This window comes from Protomyctophum parallelum, assembly GCF_964188405.1.
Source record: "Protomyctophum parallelum genome assembly, chromosome: 22".
Lineage (NCBI taxonomy): Eukaryota > Metazoa > Chordata > Actinopteri > Myctophiformes > Myctophidae > Protomyctophum > Protomyctophum parallelum.
In genome coordinates this window covers 28,430,042-28,450,755 of record NC_139714.1, presented here as the reverse complement: position 1 = coordinate 28,450,755, position 20,714 = coordinate 28,430,042, and the positions used below count along the sequence as shown (strand labels likewise).

At 43.0% G+C, this 20,714-nt stretch overlaps 2 protein-coding genes across 2 annotated transcripts in view; both read left to right on the top strand.

Annotated features, from left to right (window-relative positions):
* Nucleotides 1–3,532, top strand: part of LOC310853582 (tyrosine-protein phosphatase non-receptor type 12-like) — a 64,099-nt gene extending 60,567 nt beyond the window's left edge. Inside the window, 2 exon segments of the mRNA XM_083757964.1 lie at nt 156–242; nt 1,764–3,532. Coding sequence (XP_083614090.1) covers nt 156–242; nt 1,764–1,825 — 149 coding nt within the window. The 3' untranslated portion in view covers nt 1,826–3,532.
* Nucleotides 3,533–9,588: 6,056 nt separating this feature from the next.
* Nucleotides 9,589–20,714, top strand: part of LOC310879790 (uncharacterized protein) — a gene marked incomplete at its 3' end in the record, with an annotated part of 19,221 nt that continues 8,095 nt past the window's right edge. Inside the window, exons 1-4 of the mRNA XM_083794620.1 lie at nt 9,589–10,478; nt 15,910–16,014; nt 17,450–17,856; nt 19,843–20,034. Coding sequence (XP_083650746.1) covers nt 9,593–10,478; nt 15,910–16,014; nt 17,450–17,856; nt 19,843–20,034 — 1,590 coding nt within the window. The 5' untranslated portion in view covers nt 9,589–9,592. The remainder of the gene's footprint in view (nt 10,479–15,909; nt 16,015–17,449; nt 17,857–19,842; nt 20,035–20,714) is intronic.

Below are 20,714 nucleotides of genomic sequence, written 5' to 3'. Positions count from 1 at the left end.
GTGTGTGTGTGGCAAGCACGTGCATGGCCATATTTAAGCAGGGATGTATAGTGATAAACTCCAGTAATGTGTTTTTGTGTGTAAACATATTGACGGCCCATTAACTGTGTGTGTGTGTGTGTGTGTGTGTGGCTCGTGTGCGTGCGCACGTCAAGACATTTTGGACAGTGGAAAGAAGACATCGCAGACGCCGAACCCGATGCTCGGCGACGCTGCGGTGTCGGACAGCAAAGCAGACCTGGGTGGGTGAGTCTGATCCCTCTCATTGTCACACATGGTGAACACATACCGTAGGCGCCAGAGGGCTCTGAATGTCGCCGGCTCGCCGCACTATTTGGGAGTGATGCCTTGGTCTATTTATTTATTTATTTTATTTTGTTTTTTTCCCCGACTGGCACTGGTCTTAGCACCGTTTCCATTTTGCTTGCGCAACAGTCGTCGTGTATTGGCATTGGCATATTTGCATACGTACAGTAACTGCAGTTGCTCTTCCTAGTCTCAACCGATCGAGGTGTCAGACGGGCTAGTACACAACAATGCGAGTCACGGTGTTGTCGTGGTAACATTTAATCGTTGATTGGTCACCTTTCCAACGAGGTATAGATCGTAAGGATCAAGTGGTGGAACGAGCAACACGGCTAAACGTGGTATTGGTATTCTTCCTCACTTGCCTTAGTGGATTGGATGATTGCACTCTCACACTGTAAGAATGGGAAAATAACACATATTGGTCATTTTTACAGGTGTTAGGGAACTCGGTATAGCCGGTGGAAGATGCAAAAGCAGCTGCAACAGCTTGGCACCATCCTGGTCACCAAACCTAGCCACATTTTGTTATGGGATCGCCACTGGCTCCAGAATCTCATACTGATATCTCACTGCATTTGAGATTGCCTTCAATGATGACGACCTCAAGTTCTGTCTTGCCTGTGAGACAGATACTGCCCCATACCATACCAAGCTGTTTTGGCTGAATGTGGATATTCCACCCGCTAACACTGACTGAAACATTAATAAAGTGTAGAAAATTGCCAATATCTGTTGTTTATTCCTAATTATTGTGTGAGAGTGCAATCATCCAATCCACTAAGCAACTCGAAGCAAGGGTTGAATTGGAGGCGCTACCCACACGTTTATCTGTATATTCCACGAACACACAATCCTTACAATCTATACCTCGTTGTAAACGTGACTAATCAACGATTAAAATGATATAAAATACAATACCAATTGGTATTATTAAAGTGGAGAAATAATGGACCAAAGTCAAGTTTCCGAACATTTGTTGCTGAGTTTACTTAATTACTCATTTATTTATCATATTTATGAATGGATCAAAGCTGAAATTAGTAACATGTTCATGTCAGAATGTCAGGCTGCATGGGTGCCCATGCATGTATGCCCATGTGCGCACGTGAGCGTGACTGTGCATGTTTATGTGCATGTTTGAGGTGTTACATGAACGTTAATATTAATACAGAATATCACTATGTGCCTTGGGGCGATGCGCCATCTGGTGGTGATTACAAAAATATACATTTCATCTCTTGTCATAGAATCTCTTTGGCATTATGAATTATGAATAGCTCTAGGTTGCTAAGAAACGGACACAACCGGAAATGAACATTTTGCCTGCTGCTCGCCTGGTCCCTGATGTTATCAGTATGGCCATATATTGGCATATAGCTTTGAGAAGAAAATAGTTCAACTTAAACTGTAGCAGTCCAACCCCAACTAAACCTTTTCCTCTTTGTTCTTTTCAGGGTTCGGTAATCGCTGCATTCAGCCAAAAGGACCCAGAGAACCTCCTGTAGAGTGGACATGATGGAACACACACACACACACACACACACACACACACACACACACACACACACACACACACGTGTACCTGTCAGGACTGTCATTGACTCTTCATCACCCTGGTTGGTCTAATGGCCTCAGATATTCATAGACACGCCTCCTTATGTAACAAGTGCCACAATGCAGAGGAAATGAACAGTGATTGGATGGAGGGCTTGCCCGTACGTGGGACAAAGCCTTCCTTTTCAACGTCCTGCTGTTGGAGAGGTCCACTTTTTTTTTTTTTCTTTCTCAGGCGCTGATACGAGATCCGTTACAGTTTAAGGATGGTTCCTGTTTTTATTTGTATTTTTTTTTAATCAATGTTTTATCTCTTGATATTTAAATCTCTTTGGGCTGAGCGAGGGTTGGGTTAACATATCGACATGATCTTGTTTTCTTTAATCATACACAGTACAATCATACGAGGAATGGCTTTTGTTTAAAAGGACTCGAGATTACCACTTCCTTAAACGACCACGTTGAATGCTGCCAAGTCACTTGACGATACACTTTTCTGCTCCTTTTCAATAATTTTGAGGTCCAACTACAATCAATAAGTTATTGAAGGGAACATTTTTAATATACAAACTTGTTTTCTTTCTGACCCAAAAAGTTGATCCCAAAAACTGAAGCTCTGATGCAACTTTCTCTCCATTAAAGAAATATTCCACCATTATTATTTTTTGTCCACCTTTTATATCTCCGTGTCTTGATCAGTGCTGTATGTCGTGCGTCCGTCAACGCTCTCTCTGTCTTAAACAAAAAGCAACATGGATTGCCCACCTTTTGCTGTGAATTATGGGCAGACAGACAGCAAAGCATCATACATTATATACAGTATGCTGGGACCAGTGTTGTTTTCGTCGACTAAAACTATGACGAGAAATGTTCGTCGCCTACCTTTTTTCATTGACTAAATGAAAAGTAAGTTATGATGACTAAAACTAAGACTAAATATACTGTTGATTTTCTCAACAAATAAAAACTAGACGCAAGTCACGCAAATCTACAAGCTCACAATGCGTCGCGCTGCAACGCGTTGTGGGCATGTAGATCTGTTATTTGTTGAGTGTACAATCAGCCAGTACGACGGCATCAAGGCCCGCCAAAATGCATTTTAGTCGACTAAATCACCTGTAGATTTTAGTCGACTAAAATCTTATGATTTTTAGTCGACTAAAACTAGACTAACACTAAAACATTCCGGGTGACTAAAACTAAATAAAAACGTTTCAAGAACCTACGACTAAAACAAAAATCAAAAGTTGCTGCCAAAAACAGCGCTGGCTGGGACCGACAAACTCATTCTCCCTGACCAGTGTTGCATGCAATCATAATCTTTCTTTTTTTCTCATTAGTCACCTCAGTTAATGTCACAAACTTGACCATGGAGCAAATGACCTTTCATGAATTCATATAGACGACAACGCTAATAGCTTATACGACGTTAACTGAAAGTGCAGGCTTTTCTTTCATAAAACCAGGAATCATTCTTAAAAGTGTAGGTCGTGTCACGTAAAGCGACCGACGACCTGATCAGTGCCGAAGTGCGAGTGAACTGCCACCAGAGAGGACCTCCGCCTCTTAACTGCTGAATGAGTAACAATCTACACCCTAACGAACACCCAGACGTTGATAATCTATTACCCATGATGCACCTCTTCTGCTGGGTGTCTGTCAACGGGTTGCCAGGGTTTTCTCTCTGTCTGTCTGTCTGTCTGTCTGTCTGTCTGTCTGTCTGTCTGTCTGTCTGTCTCTCTGTCTGTCTGTCTGTACTGGTGCTACTTTACACATTTACAAAAAACTGCCATAGAAATAGAATGCATAAAACTGACCCACACTACTAGACAGTATTCCTCTCTGGTGATTTATTTGATCTCCTTTCTGCTGGAGATTCACACAGTTTTGGCCAAATGTCTGTGGCTTTCAGTTCTCTGTGTGTGTGTGTGTGTGTGTGTGTGTGTCAATATAAATTACATGACCAAAATAGGGTCACCTGGTTGAGTTGTCAACTGGAGCATATCGGCGGCTTTGACTAAACGAGTGATCTTAAACTCCAGTGTTTTGGGGGGATCGCCCCGGAAAGTCACGGGCGAGGTGTACTGTACTAAGCCCTGGACGATACATTTCCATTTTGTATGTCCTTTAAACAAATGCAGTAAGTAGATCGGAGAGAGGCTTATTGTCGGTATCAGTCAGAGCCCTGTTGCGATTAAAGTCGGTATGTTTCCAAAGGCATGATTGATTTTAGTTTATTGGTTGATCCTCTCCAGAGTTTGGGCCAAACTGTGTATGTGTATATATAGTGCTCTGTGCTGGGACCACCAGTCTGCCTTATTACCTCCTGTCACAAAAACACTCCTTCACTGCTTTTGTTCTCTTAAAAGTCTGTATTGCTCAGTGTCTCTTCATCTGACTTCTGCTCATTCCTTTACTTTCTTACTGTATTTACACTTAATCTGTTCTTGTGTGTTTTCCCTGTTCTCGTCAGGAAAATAAATATGCTCCTTCATCGCTTTTTTTCCCTTTCCTCCTCATTTTTCTTGCTCCTCTTTAAAGCCTTCAGAAGAAAAAAACATTTCTGAAATAATGTGTAGTTTGAAGTTTACGCAACACACCACCTCCACTGCGTGTGTGTGTGTGTGCGTGCATTTGAACTCTGACCTCCACTATCACGTTTAAAACGGGAGCTTCCATGACTCTTCAACTGACAAGCTTCAGCCCACAAGTATTCTGATATGTTCTATTCTAGAAAGACAAGAACAGCTAGGGACCCAGGACTACTATTATTACCTCCCCCATCCTCGGTTGATCATTCTAACTCCTCCATCCATTGCTACCGTAACTATATATGCATTGTTTTGATAAAATAAAGTGTACATGGCAACTTAGGTATATAATATTTCAGACACTTTTTGTTGTTGTTGCCGCGGTCCCTTGAATATTCTTATTTTAACCGAAGATGTAAGAAAGTCTGTGCATGTATGGCGACGATTTCTCCCTTCCTCGGCATCGATCTGCTCCAAACTGTAAATTATTTATTGTTTGTTTGTTTTTCTAGGTTTTAGTTATTTTTTATGTTCATATTATTTGTTTTAAAAGGTTAAACTAATATAAGTGGTCGTCAGAACCACCAAATTCCCCTCAAGATGGCTACAAGTCCCTGATAAGATTTTATTATTATTAATTATAATAATGTTCATGATAATATTAATAATGGTATTTTTTGTAAATTTTATTTTAAAAGATATTTTTGTATAGGCGGCTGTTGGTTGTGTCACACGTCCGCTGTCCCCTGCTCCACACACACACACACACACACACACACACACACACACACACACACACACACACTACTACTGAATTACACTCTTAACTTCCCTTTCATTTGTATACAAGTAGGCCTACCTCTATATCTCGTTGCTCCTTGTGTCTGTTGGACACGGCTGTTTTAAAGCGCCTCCTCCTCTCCACTCAACTTTAGTCCATCTAAATATGGGATCATTTGATATAGATGAGGCAGAAGAGAAAGCTGCCAGCATTTCTCTTTCTCTTAGATTCCCTTTCTCATTATCACTCTCCTCTTTGTCTTTGTTTCTCCAGTCTCTGACTACTAAAAGAGCGTGTGTGTGTGTGTGTGTGTGTGTGTGTGTGTGTGTGTGTGTGTGTGTGTGTGTGTGTGTGTGTGTACGCCTTATTGTTGCTTTTCAACTCAACACATTTCTATCCTTGGAAGGTAACACATAGGCCTACTAGACAACCTTTTTAAGAGTCTCTCTCCTTCCCTCTCCAAGCCACTAGTCTCAGTATGTCCACCTGTGCCTTTAAGAGAGACCTCAACCTCCCTTTTCCCATTCCTCCAATCATCATGAGCGCTGTGAGAGGGCGAGTGATGCAATTTGCATCTAGCTATATGGCCCCTGTGGCACATACCCCTCATCAGCTACACACACACACACTGTTGCAGAAATCAATCAGTAAAAATGAGAGATATTTAAGTGAAAATGTTGAATTCTCTGTTTTTTTTCTTTGAGAAGTTGTGGTTGTCTGTCGGCAAGAGATATTTGTTACTTGTGGTTTGATTGATTGATTGAAATATTTATTAACAGTTTATAGAATTTACAGTACATTTTAAGCACAAACTCAATACAAAGACTGTCAACTGTGAGTGGACGACCCAATTAAGCATTACACTTGTTTACAACAGGGTCCACATTGTTCAATTCATCAAAACATTTAAAGACATACAAACATTTAGAGACATACAAATAGACATGTCTATGTAGCTAAAGAACAGAACAGGAATTCATCATATGGGAAGCAAAAAAGGGAAAAGATACAATATACAGTGAGGGAAAATGGGGAGGGGGGGTGGGGGTGGTGTGTGGACTATTTCACCTGGGGCTGGGGGTCTACACACACACACACACACACACACACACACACACACACACACACACAGAGCTATAGGCTACTCAATCATATAATATCAAAATATCTCCCACAAAACCAAATTAATATATTTGCTAGTAAAATAACATGCCTACATATATTTGTATGTAGGCAGCCACGACATACAAATACACATATAATATAATATAATATATAATAATATATATATAATATATAATAATAATAAAACAACGACATGTGGTTACATACATTCTTAAGTGTATAAAATGGTGCATTATATCCAAGGGTAACATGTCATGGTATGCCATTGTGACTCATTAAGGCTAGGAGGAAAACATGCAAGGCACCAACATGAACTTCAGGAGCAATTAGGGGTTCAGAGTCTTGCTCAAGGACACTTCGACACTGAACTCTGCGTGGGGAGCCCGGGATCGAACTGGGGAACTCGCGGTTCCCATCCAGCTGCTCTACCAACCTCATTTAACACGGGTGAGAGGTCAGAGACGGCTTTGCTCTAGCTCTGGTCCATAACGTTGTGACAAGCGACCTTTGCTCCTCTCCAACTCACACATGCAGGGTACCCCATCTGAATTTAGATTATGTTCTACTCGCACACATTGGGTATTCCCTGCTGCTCGTTTAGACGTGTACTGTACTACTGTAGTACATATTTATTATGACTAATTTCCTGCATGCATTCAACATAGTGTTTAGCAGTCATGGTTGGAGCCTGGAGGCATGGCAGCCTGGCAAGTCTTTGCATTTTTAAATCCTGGGTTCAAATTATGTTGAACATCAACAAAACGTTTTTATTACAAAGAAATGTGCAGCAGACTTTTAATAGGAAGTTAGTTCCTAGAAAGTACAGTTCAATTATAAACCTTATAAATCCTCTTAGCAGACCTTGTGTCTGCTAAGAGGATTTATAACTAACCCAAGAAAGCACTATGGCTTGTTTCCTTTGGCGTCCTTGGCTTCATCATATTCTAAATAATCATCTGAACATTTAATGACATACAAATAATAAAAAATAATCTTTATTTATATAGCATCTTTCATACTTAAAATACAACCCAAAGTGTTTCACATAAAACAAATAACAAGCAGCGGAATGCTGAAAAACAAAACAGCAGGTCAATACGAGACAAAATATATACAAATTAGCAAATAGTTTTCAACTCTCTCTTAAAAACAGCAAGCGAGGTCGCCCTTTTAAGGTGCAGTAGTAGTGTGTTCCACAACTTGGGGCCATAGACCCAGAAAGCGGCCTCACCAGTGTTCTTATGTTGAGCTTTGAGTCATTTTAAAAGAAGAGTGAATGAAGACCTGAGTGTTCTAGTGGGAACATAAAAATGTATGGAATCCTTAATATACGAAGGTGCCAGGTTATTAAGTGCTTTATAAACAAATAAAAGCGCTTTAAAATCTATTCTAAACGATACTGGTAACCAATGTAGTGTTGACAGGACTGGACTAATGTGATCTCTTCTTCTGGTATTTGTTAAAATTCTAGCTGCTGCATTCTGGATTATCTGTAAAAAGAAATTATAGATTTTTTGGGTAATCCTGTAAAAATGGAGTTGCAATAATCTAGTCGGCTTGTGATAAAAGCATGTACAAGTACTTCTGCATCTCTCTGATTTAAAAAGGGTCTTACTTTAGCCATGTTTCTTAAATGAATAAAAGCTGTTCTTGTGACCTTACTAAAATGAGAATTAAAATGTCTGAGTCTAAAGTCACACCCAGGTCTGTGACCTCTGTTTTGACAGGTCTAGCCAGGGATCCAAGCATTAGCTGTACCTTTTCTTTGGCGCAATAAAGCATTACACTTGTTTACAAGAGGGTCCACCTTTTTTCAAGTACGTGTTCCGTTCACCTCCACCATCTGTTCTCTACCATCCAGCTCACTGATGTGCTATCAAAACCAATCGCTTTTAGCTTGTTAACCAGTATGGAGTGGTTCATGGTGTCAAAGGCCTTTTGGGGTTCCAGCATGACCATGCCGCAGCATTTGCCAGCATCCACCTCATATTTGATGTGGTCACTCAAATAGAGGAGACTTCCCAAAACAAACTGGTCAGGTACTACTTGGCCTCACTCCCCGAACCCACCTCACCCCTGCCCACTTTGATAGGCTGGAATGGCTTAGGGTCGACGACAGAGTACAGCATCTTGCAATGGGTCTGGTCCACAAGATTCGATACACCACAAAGATACCCATGTACCTCTGTCTAAATACTTCCTTAATGTCAACAAAGTCCACACCCACAACACCAGAGGGAGTTCAACAAACCATGTGCAACCCCTATTTGGCACAAACTTGAAACAAGGGACTAAATTAATTTCGCTGCTATGCCACCAAAATGTGGAACGCCCTACCAACAGTCATTAAGACATGCAAATCCCTTGACTCCTTCAAAACCGCCCTCAAATGGCACCTAGTACGGACGGCTGCAATTCGAAACTGTAGTGTAGCCTATATGTTTCTTTTCCCTTTTTACCTCTATGAGTTCCTGTTTTGACTATATAGTTGTGTATATTCGTACGTCTCTAATTGTTTTGAAGAAATGAAAATGGTGGGCCCTATTGTAAACAAGTGTAATGCTTTATGGTGTCGTCCACTCACAGTTATCAGTTGTTGTATTGAGTTGTAGGCCTACTTGAAATGTACTGAAATTCTGCAAACTGTTAATAAATCAAAATCAATCAATCAAGCCCCCCCCCCCCCCCCCCCCCCCAGCCTGGTCAGTCAGTGTTGCCATGTCCGCTTATTAAAGCGTGTTTTTCTGTAAAGTTGCTTATATGTACTTGTAGTTGCAGAGCTATTTTCAATTTCTATTGTGATTAGGCTATTTTCATTTAAACAAGGTAAAAGGCGAAGAACCTATAGCACCCTGCAGCGAGTCTGCAGCGCTGCTGGGTGACTCTCCGGAGAACGGCTCGCTTATTTTGGGCTTGTTCTCATAGACCTGATTATGGAAGTCAGTCAGGTGCAAAAATTAAATAATAAATACCAAAACTTTAATAATAAATAGGCTACTGCAGTGGAGGAAAAATAGCAAATTCAATAAATACAAAAATACAATTAAACAAATACCTTTATTTCATTGCTATATCAGATTTGGCATTTATTATTTAATCTTTGGACCTATGCCTGGACTAATATCTGGTTGCTTGTTTCTCTCGCAAAAAAGGAACCTGGCAACACCGAGACGGGCCCCTCGCCGCGCACGCGCACGGTTCGGAGTGGCTCGGCTGGCGGTGAGTTGGTGTTGGTGACCGACCGACCGTTGGGGAAGTGGAACCAAAACCAACACAACACAAGCGTCTCAAGATGGCTGACACGCTGGGCTCCATCGTCCCCCTGATCGGGACTGGTGCTCCCCTTGCCGCCACTAGTGTAGCAGTGGCCACTAGTTCCACCTCCAAGAACAACAACAACAACACCACCACCACCACCACGGCGCTCATCATGATGAAACCCACGAAGAGAGGAGCCTCTGACGACTGCAGCGACTTCAACAACCCACCGCCGCCCAAGAAGCAGAAGCTCCGGACTAGTAGCGAGGAGGATCAGGAGAAGAAACCCAAGAAAGTCAACCGAGACGGGGCAGCGGCAGCGCCAACGGCCGGGGGCAACAACAACACCCACCACCACCACGGCAGCGGCAGCAGCGCCCTGCAGCAGCAGCAGCACGGGCACCACCACCCCCCGAAACCCAGCAGCTACGGCAACCCGGCTCTGTGGAGCTTCGCCCGGGCGAGCAACAGCGGCAGCCCTGGCGGCGGAGGAGGAGGAGGAGGAGGATCCACAATAAAGACCCACCACCATAACATCCACAATAAAGTGTCCAAACAGAGCGATTTGTTCCTCCACAACAAACCACCTTCTTCTGCTTCTTCCAAAGCCAACAACAAACCGAGCACGAGCAGAGACGACGACAACAACAAGCAGCAGCAGCAGCACCACAACATGGAGAAAGACCGAGACAAGAAGAGACACCACAAGAAGCCATCAGCGCTGCTCGCTGCTGGACCGACCCTGTTCGGGACGTCTGCTTCTGCTGTAAATAATAACAACAACAACACAGTCGGCCTACAACAACATGCTGGACCCACCGGGACGTGTGCTGTAAATAATAACAACAACACAGTTAGCCTACAACAGCATGCGCTGAAGAGGGAGAACGGCGGGGAGGTTGTCATGTTGCCTCGGAAAGGTACGGTTGTTTATTAGTAATCCCACAGGCTAATGGTTATTATTATCCCCATGATTAAAACAGTGTTTGTGTGTAAACAGTTTAAGGTTGAGTCGCAGGATCGCTGTAAACTCCATGGCATGAGAAAACATACATTAGTTTACATTGTCAAAGCAACTGTCTAAATATGATAAAAATCACACCTCTGTGAAGGGAGGCGCGCTAATATATTAAAGTTTAACTCATGTTGATTAGGTGATGTAATGGTGATGTAAAACAAACATTAAACGCCATTAACAATAAAGAGACAATATGACGTAATGAGGCACATTATGACGTAAATGTTCCCTTCATTGTCAATGGCGTTTACAAAACAAACATTAAACCTGTATATAGGAGGGGCTAGCACCCCTCAAAAACTGAAAATTGGGAAAGTATATAGTTCTCTCTCTATGTGTCTCTTTTCTTTTTAACTTTTGTCCAAGTTTCGAGAACCTCTGAATTGAATATGAAGGACCCCAATGAATGGAAACAAGCCATAGTGCTTTATTATGGGTTACAAATCCTCTTAGCAGACTGTGTACAGTATATTGAACTGTACTTTCCTGTGCTTTTACCCCTGCAAACTGTTAAAGATGGAGTGCCACCATTTTTTTCCACCCTAAAACATGATCATCAGGTATTATTACAATATAAGGGGGAAGAACTTTTTCCAAAAAGTGTACAGTATTTGTTAAAATCATGCTTTTATGTGGACACGCCCACCAGTTAATTAAGTATGCCTGGTTTGCCTGGTGGGTGGTGATGGGTGGTGATCCACCTGAACTGAAGCCGCACCCACAGCTGTAGTTGTATGATAAATGGGGAGGGGCTGATAGTGTGGTGTCACTATATTACTGTTTACTTCATTGGCCCGTTTGACTGTCAAGGGTTCAGCCTCCAGGAAGAAACCCTAAATACAAAGTCAATACACAATTGCACATAAAAACAACTCCAGTCTGTCTAATTAAGTACTGTCACCTCATAGACACATGAAAAACTGGAAAAATTCAAAAATGGTGGCACTCCATCTTTAATAACCAGTAAGACGCCCTGAGGGCGAGAAGCGACCTAGGGCGAGGTCGCATGCATGCATCCACCTGGGTGACAGCAGACTGCTGGGCGAGCGCTGGCGCTTTGGCATGGGGGCTCATATCAACATGTGGAATGAATTCTGTACTGGCCATAATACAGTATATGGAGCTTGTCTTGAGTGTACAGGGTTTGATGAGGTCAGAACCGTCAGATCAACATATGGAATGTCAGAACGGGTCAGCTCCATATATGGAGATCTAAGGGTCTTGAGTGTACAGAGTTTGATGAGGGCCGGGGCATTCATTTTCGGAACTCTAGTTTTCGCCGGCTGCCGGGCGCTGCTGCACCAATAACTTTTTTAGTTTAAGTGGACAGGTATCAGTCAAAAGGGAGACATCGAAGAGGAAGGACAGGTGGGGTAGGATCAACCTTATGGAATGTCAGAACAGGTCAGCTCCATATATGGAGATCTAAGGGTTTGAGGTCAGATGTAGAGTTCCATAGAGCTCCATATACTTGTATGTATATCTAGGTGATGATCCAGTCATGTATGGCTATCCAGGGCTTAATGAGGTCATATATGGAGCGTGTCACGAGGCGTGATGGACTGACGGCCATATATGGTGGTGTGATGTGTCACGAGGTGTGACGGACTGACGGCCATATATGGTGGGCGGTGGCGTGAACTGACTGACGGACAGGTTTTGCAGTCAAATCAATCAATCGGAACAACGTGTCGGTTTTAGCAGTTTAAATCCAACCGTCTCCTCTACTATTTGTTGAAGGCCGTACACAGGAATTGTACACGGGATAGTGTTGATCATTAATTAATTAATATGTTATGTATTAATTGTTTATTAAGACAGATTCATCATGTGTCTTCCAGCCTGTTCACCCGCGCATGAACCAGAGAGGTTCCCTCTTCCCCCAAACCCAAAGCAGGACACAATATGGTTCATATTTTACAACCAGCTCTCGCTCTCTCTCTGTCTCTGCCTCTCTCGTTTAACGTGACATACTTGTGCGTTAAACGCTACTGGGTAACGTGATAAAGCGTTACTCCATGTTGTCATACCAATATTATGACTGTACAGTAATACTGTACACCCGCCATTATAGGGCAAGTGGTTATTTTGGTACAGTAGCCTAGTAGTGCCACGCCCCCTCCACACACAACCCCCGGAGCTGAAAGAGAGAGTGCTTCCAGTTAACACACATAAATCTTTTGACATTAGCAGATGTACAAGCTCACAATGTGTCGCATCGCAACGTATCGCGAGCTTGTCCTGTACTGCGATGGAGGTGATGGCATTTTCCCTATAATAACTTTACACTGTAGCTCTGTCATAAATGGGCCTTGTGTGATACATCATGACACACAAAAGTGTAAACAAAATGTGTGTGTGTGTCACTGTGTGTAAATGAGTGACACAGCATGGTGTGTGTGTGTGCACTGTGTGTGCGCGCGCGCTCTCTCTCTCTTTTCCACCTGGCTGCGCATGCATGGCAGGTTTAGGAAGACACACACACTGTGTACACAGTCACAGGCCTTCTTATTAGACAACAGGATTTAGTAATTTAACGACATTGTAATCTGAAAAGCTCTGGTGTGTCCAGAGATGCGTGGCTGGCGGTAGAAGGGTTGACTCTCTCTCTGGGTCACAGTTTATCTCGTCATGTCACTTTTTGCACTAATGTTCGTAAAAAAGGACTATTTTTGCATCTCATCCCATTCTGGGCGGGAACCCCTTTTGGTGTTTTAAACATTATGTTATAATTTAGCTATTGAAAAATAGCAGATCTACAAGCTCATAGCGCGCCACCGAGTGGCACGGAACTGAGCTTGTAGGTCTGCTATTTTTAACTCAAATCTTTGCTTCTGGGGGGTCCCTGGAAAAACATATTTTCAGATGGGGGGCGGAGGCCAATTACATAAAAAATTTGGGGTCCTTGACATGAAATATTAAATTACAAAAAGGCATTTTTTAAATTTCAACGTCAGGCCTAAACGTGTTTAAACACTGGTTCCTAAACCTTTTAGCCTGTGACCCAAAAGGGAAATTAGATGTTGGTTGCCCGGAATCTAGCCTGTCCCAGCCAGCGTGCGTTCTAGTCTAGAGGGGTGGGCGTGCATTGGAGCAAGCGCTGGAGAATATTGGTTCACCAATTGCCCCCTGCCCGCCCCTCCCCTCCCTGGTAGAAAACGGCAGAGAAAACTGACGTCACCATTATGTTTGAGCGACGCCCCCCTCTGCACTGCAGTTCACTCCCACTCCTAGACCAGGAAATGTGTCACGTACCGAGGCTACCCAGTGAGTTTGACATCTCGTAGGGTCCATTTGGTTACCAACTCTCCATCATTTAGCTGGGGACCACCTTGAACCCCCCCTCAAGGACCACTAGTTGAAAATCACTGGTAGTAGGGCATTGAAAAAGTCCTGCCTCGAAGAAATAAAAGCATGGATCACCGTTTCAAAATTGTTTGAGTGTGAGATTATGGTTTTATTTTGGCGAGTAGTCGTACGTGAAGAAATGCATGTTTTGACAACGGAGCTAATCTGTTTTGTCCAATTTGAAAATACTGTAAAGATAACGCCAAGGTTTTTTGCACTGGTGTGGTCACTGTGGGGGAGGCATACTTGGTGGATATTGAGAGAATAGTGAGAGAGCCCAGGGTGTTGACTGGTTTATTTACTTTATGGTGCTAGAAGAAGCCCCCCTGTCTCTGGGAACAAGTTGGATCTCACTTGCATACCATAACCGTCCCTGTCAGCTTTCCTACTGTCTGTCGGTCTGTCTCCCAGAAGCAGAGAGGTTCACTTCAGTTCATTTATTTCCAGCTGTTTTGGACAACACGAAAACACAAAAAAGACAGCGGAGAGGAAAGTCCTGTCCAAGTTGTCAAGTCCATTTGATAATAAAGAGGGAGACGGTGTATGGGAGGCAGACGGTTAGGGCTGGTCACGATTACAAATTTAAGTTGCCGATTAACAATTTGATTGTGTTTCTTTGCATTGAACATTAGAACGTTACAATTTGTATTTCTGTTTTCCTTTTAGGATTCATAATCATAAATTGCACATGCAGGGCAGATATGACAAATAACTTAAGAAATTACTGACACATTTAATAATGTTTTATATATTTTTCTTTCCAAACAATTTACGAAATAGCGGAAATAGTGGAAAGATTACGACACGTAAGCTTGTTTCTGCTATTTTTGATAAATGTTTGAAAATGTATGGACATTTTTCAACATGGATAATGATTGATGATTATGCAAAATTAATTGTGATTGTCTCAAATAAATCGATTAGGCGATTATGTAATGACAGCCAGCTGAGCCAGGCCTAGGCAGATTGTTGGAATTGACTGTCTGGACAGGGTAGCATGCGTCAGACACGGGTCATGATGATTAGAAGAGCTTAATTAGGATATACCGTAAATCCTCATTTATTATCCGGGGATTTTATAATAGAATGGGGGCTGCTGCAGCCCCCATTCTCCTGGCGGATCTATCTTTTATAGAATGAACGTACGGTACTACGTTCGTTCGTTGCATAAAGGGCAGATCTGCGGGCGCAGAGCTTCGTGTCACAAACACTCACTCATTGTCGTAGGCTGTGGGGTAGATTTAATTTGCTTGGTTTTGTGTCATTTCCCTCCCTCCCTCCGCAGTTATAGACTGCTGCGCTAATTAGTTTTATTGGTCCGTAGCCATGAAAAGTGCTTAGTGGCGTTCTCTCCCCAAGTTTGTCTGTTAGTTTGTTGTGTTGTCCACCCCCTAGATTCACGAGGCACCCAAGTGGTTAATAGTTACTTGCATAACCGGTTCACCGGGCGGTGAGGCGTCCTCTCGTCCCACAACAATAGGTTGGCATTGGCTGCCCCATTCGCACCTTTTACCGAGCTACAAAAGCTGCTGGCTTTGAGAGTATTATGAGAGTGAACTGTTACTGTAGTCTGTTACTGCTGCTGCTGCACAATTAATCGGAAAAAAATGTCATTTTGTGAAGAATCGTGCAGCACTAGTTGGCTGTCCGATTCATTTTAGTGTTGTGTTTTTGTTTTAATGTTTTTTTAATACAAATTTTCATGGAAAAAAATCGTGTAAGAATCGTGATCTCAATTCTTGTGGAGGAAAATCGAAACTCACATTTGAGCAAGAATCGTGCAGCGCTAGTCTGTTAGGTAGCCATAGGCTACTGCCAGATGCCCCAAAGCAGTCCAAAGTTACAGAGGTGACATGACTTGCGACGTGTGGGTGTGTGTGTGTGTGTGTGTGTGCGCGTCCATCCGTCCGTCTGTGATTAAAAGTAGCAGAAATGTGGAGCGGAAGGCCCATTAATCAAATCTCTCTCCATCTCTCTCTCGACAGATCACACAGACAAGGTGAAACGGAGAGAGACGGACAAAGAGAAGAAGAAAGAGAAACTCAAAGAGATGAAGAAGGAGAACGGGGCCATGAAACAGTCTGAGAGAGGTTGGTGGAAACACGCCATTATTACAATAATCGTCTAATCGCAATCATTTGAGATGATCGCAATCAGTTCAGCGTACATCGCCACAATCGTGATTAATGTGTAGGGTCCAAAATAACCGCCCGCCCCTGGGACTCCTCCATACTTGGTGCGACTTTCCGAACAGGCCCGGGGAACCAGGCCTTCCGCCCGTCCCCACTGTACTACTGTACGGTACGCCACATTTGACAGCAGAGCGAAAACATAACGGGCGCATTTTCGCTCTGTGGAAATTCGTCACTGATGTGGAAGCTTGCATTGACTTTAAGAGGTTAAAAGAAATGGTACTATTCCTCTCTATACTTCATCTCTCTCTCTCTCTCACTCTCTCTCCACTCTCCACTCTGCATTCCCTTGAACCGTGTTTGTTTTATTGTTGTGTCGTTACACACACACACACACACACACACACAAACACACACACACACACACACAGAGAAAGAGATGTTATCTGCGTGTAGCAGGTGTTATCATGTGTTTACCATGACAGACATGTATTCTCTAAACACACTGTGACATTTTCAAGGTCTCTGGTCGCATTAGCGTCGTTGACCACACAACAACACACACACACACACACACACACACACACACACACACACACACACACACACACACACACATATACACAGACATCAGTGTTACATCCTAAGCAAAACGCTGAAACACACACACAGCCTCCCTGCAATTGACGCCACGCATACTTTGGTTTGATTCCGAAATATACCCATATACCCCGTGCTGGATACACCCCCCCCCCTCCTCCATGGCACATGTTATGATCATGTGCCGCCATCAAAAATCAGTCTTGTCTGAAAGGGGGCTTGAATCTGACAAGAATAGCTCATACCGTGTGATGGAAATAGACCTGTCACAATTATTATTACATAATCGTCCAGATCATCGCGATAATCTTTTGTATTATTCGTCATGTCATGATCATTATACCGCATGTTAAAATGTTCATATTTAAAAAATAGTGGAAATAGCTCAAGACGAGTGTGACTCGTTTTTCTTTTTTTTTTTACAATGTTTTGCATTAACTCATTTTGGGCTGCGGGCGGAACCCCTTTTGGTGTTTTAAGCATTATGTTGTACTTTAGCTGTTGAAAAATAGCAGATCTGAGCTTTTAGGTCTGCTATTTTTGAAAAATCGTGTTGTTCCAGGGGTCCCTGGAACAACATCTTTTCAGATGGGGGTCGGCGGCCAAATACATATATTTTTGGGGGTCCTTGACATGAAAATGTTTGAGAACGAATGACATAGAAACATGGGTTTTTCAGAAAACTGTCTGATTTAGAAGGCATTTGTAGAATCGTCCTCGGTTCTAAATGGGTTAATCTCTCTCTCTTTCTCTCTCTCTCTCTCTCTCTCTCTCTCTTCAACCCTCCATCCAGCGGAGAAAGAGAAAGCCAAGCTGGGTTCCAGCGACAAGGAGCTCCAACAACAGGCCAAGAAGGTCAAGAAGAAGAAGAAGAAGAGACACCGGGACGGAGAGAAGCAGAGACGAGTGAAGACGTCCCATCGCTCCTGTCAGACGGTCTGCGCTGGCCTGCTCCTCCTGCAGCCTCCCTCCTCCTCCTCTAACTCCTCCTCCTCCGCTCTGTTCAAGAGCCCCAGAGGACCCTCCGCTCCCTCTGCGCCACCGCCTCCTCCTCCTCCTCCATCCCAAAACGACAAGAACACCACCCTCTCTTCCTCTCTGACCAGCTCCCTCCCTCCTCCTCCTCCTCCTCCTCCACACCCAGCGTTCTACTCCACCATGTACTCCAAGCCCCCCCACTTCTCTGAGGCCAAAGCCCAGGTGAGTCGCTGAGTTCTTCCACTAAAAATGTTCGTCGACTACCCCCTTTTTCCACTGACAAAAAGGAAATAGAAACTAAATGAAAACCAAGCTCTGATGACTGAAACGAAGACATTTTAGTCGACAGACTCAACAAAATACTGTTGGTTGGCAGAACTTGGCACTGCAGTGGCACATTGACATTGCAGTGGCAAACATTATACTTGCCCTCTACAACTAAAATAAAAAAATTAAAACACATTAAATATTGTATTTCTTTCATGAATAGAGAATATTTCACTCAATTGGAGCTGCTCCTGTCGCAAGTTGATGATGTCATATGTCCATATGGTCTAGCCCTATGGAATATATGGAATGCATATGCTAATAAAAACCAACGTTATGCTTCCTATTCCTAAGGTAAATATGAGCATCAAAGCAATATTTAATACTTTTTATTAGCATGTGCATTCCAAACATTCCATAGGGCTGGACCACACATAGACATATGACATCATCAACTTGCGACAGGAGCAGCTCCTATTGATTGAAAGATTCTCTATTTATGAAAGAAATAAGTATATATATATATATATACATATATAAGTAGTATATTTTAGTTAAGTATAATGTTTTATATTTGTCTTGTTAGCCAGGGTTCCTTTTAAGCTCACAGCGAGGGGCGGCACGACGCATTGTGAATTTATGAGTTTGACTTTGGAGATTGAATATATTCAGTGCGCAACCCCGCTGAACATCAGATAATTGCTCGTTAATAGATTGATTCCACCTGTATGACTTGTGCATGAAAAGACAGCGCTAAACATTTTGCCTAATCTGCGGCTAGTTAACAAGAGAAATTGCACAGGCATACTGTACAAAAGTATAAAGAGGAATTAGAAACGGTGAAAACAGGCCGTTTATAGAGGAATATGGACAGTAAACGATGTGTTTATCCTACCTGGGGTCTCTCAACGCAAAGCCGGTTAGAAGTTACACAAAGCCTTTGCCGTGACATTTTGGCTGCTTACCGGTACTTGTAAAGAATGTAATTTAGAGAGCAAGTTGAAGCATGGATAGCAGCCATAGCAGCACCTTCAAAATGTTTAATTCCCACCCAAGGAGATGAAGCACTTTGACGAGGTCCATGTGCGCTGCGCAGGAGAGACCTGCCTAGCTGTCTGTGACTATCACAGATTGTCACCTCAGATATTCACTCTCAACAAGTTTAATAATACCTATCTGATCCTTCAGGTGGGAATATTCTCTATTTGGACATTATAGCCATAATAGCGTATATGTGGGACTGTCTCTCCAATGTAGAAAAGGGAGAAAAAAAACGTAATTCTCAAAATAATCTCACGGGCCAGAAATAATTTCCGAGGGGACGGTTTTGGCCCACGGGCCGCCTATTGCCGACACCTGCCGTAGGGTATTGGCCCAAAGCCTGTTAATAAAGTATTCAATCAATCAATAAATAGCGTATACTGTTATCCAAGTGTCTGTTTTCACAACTGAATGACTACTGAATGAGATGAGTACACAAATTAAATGTGTAAAGTTTATTTCTACTTTAATACGATTTTACATCATATTTGATTCGGCTTTTGTTCTAGACTAGAGGTACTAGTATTGAACTAATTGATGGATTTTTACATTTTTTCATTTGAAAAACAATTTGCTGGTGAAAACTGATTAAATCATCTGTATTATATTGAGACCGTTCCGATATCGATATGGCATTCTTTACGGCCGATCTCGCCGATTCTGATTCTGCTACCGATTAACCCATTTTGGTGTTTTAAACATTATGTTATAATTTAGCTATTGAAAAATAGCACCACCGAGTGGCGCGCTACGAGCTTGTAGGTCTGCTATTTTAGAAAAATCGTGACAATATTTATTTCAGAAAACTGGAGGATTTAGAAGAACTTTTGAGGTCGGGCCCAAAATGGGTCAATCGTGCATCCCTAACTAAAACGTGCGCTGTCCAAATGAACCCTGCAGGCGAGGCCCTCCTACCCTGGGATGTCGGGGCTGGAGTTCGGCCCTTACATCCACGTGGAGAGCCAGCCTAACGGAGGAGCGCTGGTCGCCCACGCCTACTCCTCCCAGCTCGCCTCCAGTCTGTCCCTGGAGCAGAGACGACGCTTCGCCCAGGAGTTTGTTACGCTGGTGTTCAGCGAGGACTCGTCGCAGGTAAAACAATAACCATAACAGTCACCACACTTACTATCACTACTACACAGCACAACTCTTCCGTGACCATTTAATAGAGAATACCGGAGTGTTCGTTTTCTCACCGTCATCTGACGATAATATATCTATGAACAGATTCCCTGACACGTATTAAGTGTTCTACTGCATAACCACGCGTTCCCCGCTACTTAATCCAATATTCTACGCTGCAGAGATTGTTTTATCATCTTTAGAGCATACGCCGAAGTATTTGCAGCTTTCAACGACGAGAATCCGGCAAAAAAATAGTCCTTTTGGTTTGTTGTTGATCAGAAGAACCAGCGGCCATGACAATGCGAAACTAAACCACCATGCACAGCATGTTGTAGTCTAAACAAACGGCCCGCTCACATGCATTGGGCTCAATTTCCCAGAAGCCCTAGCAGCCCAGAGGATGACTTGATTTCCGGTTTCGTCGTCATAACGCAACGGCCTCGTCACCATATCCGGGACAAATCCGCTTAAGTCTTCTGCCACTGCCACGGTCTTTTCAATTATTTTCGCCTCTGTTCCAGTGGTTAATGGATATCGTTCAGATTGCGGTAAGAAACCGGCTACCCCGTAGGAGTACAAATCACCTTACTGTTCCATTAGTACACTCTCAGAGTTACAGACCCGTACCGTACCGGTTTTTTCCAGTG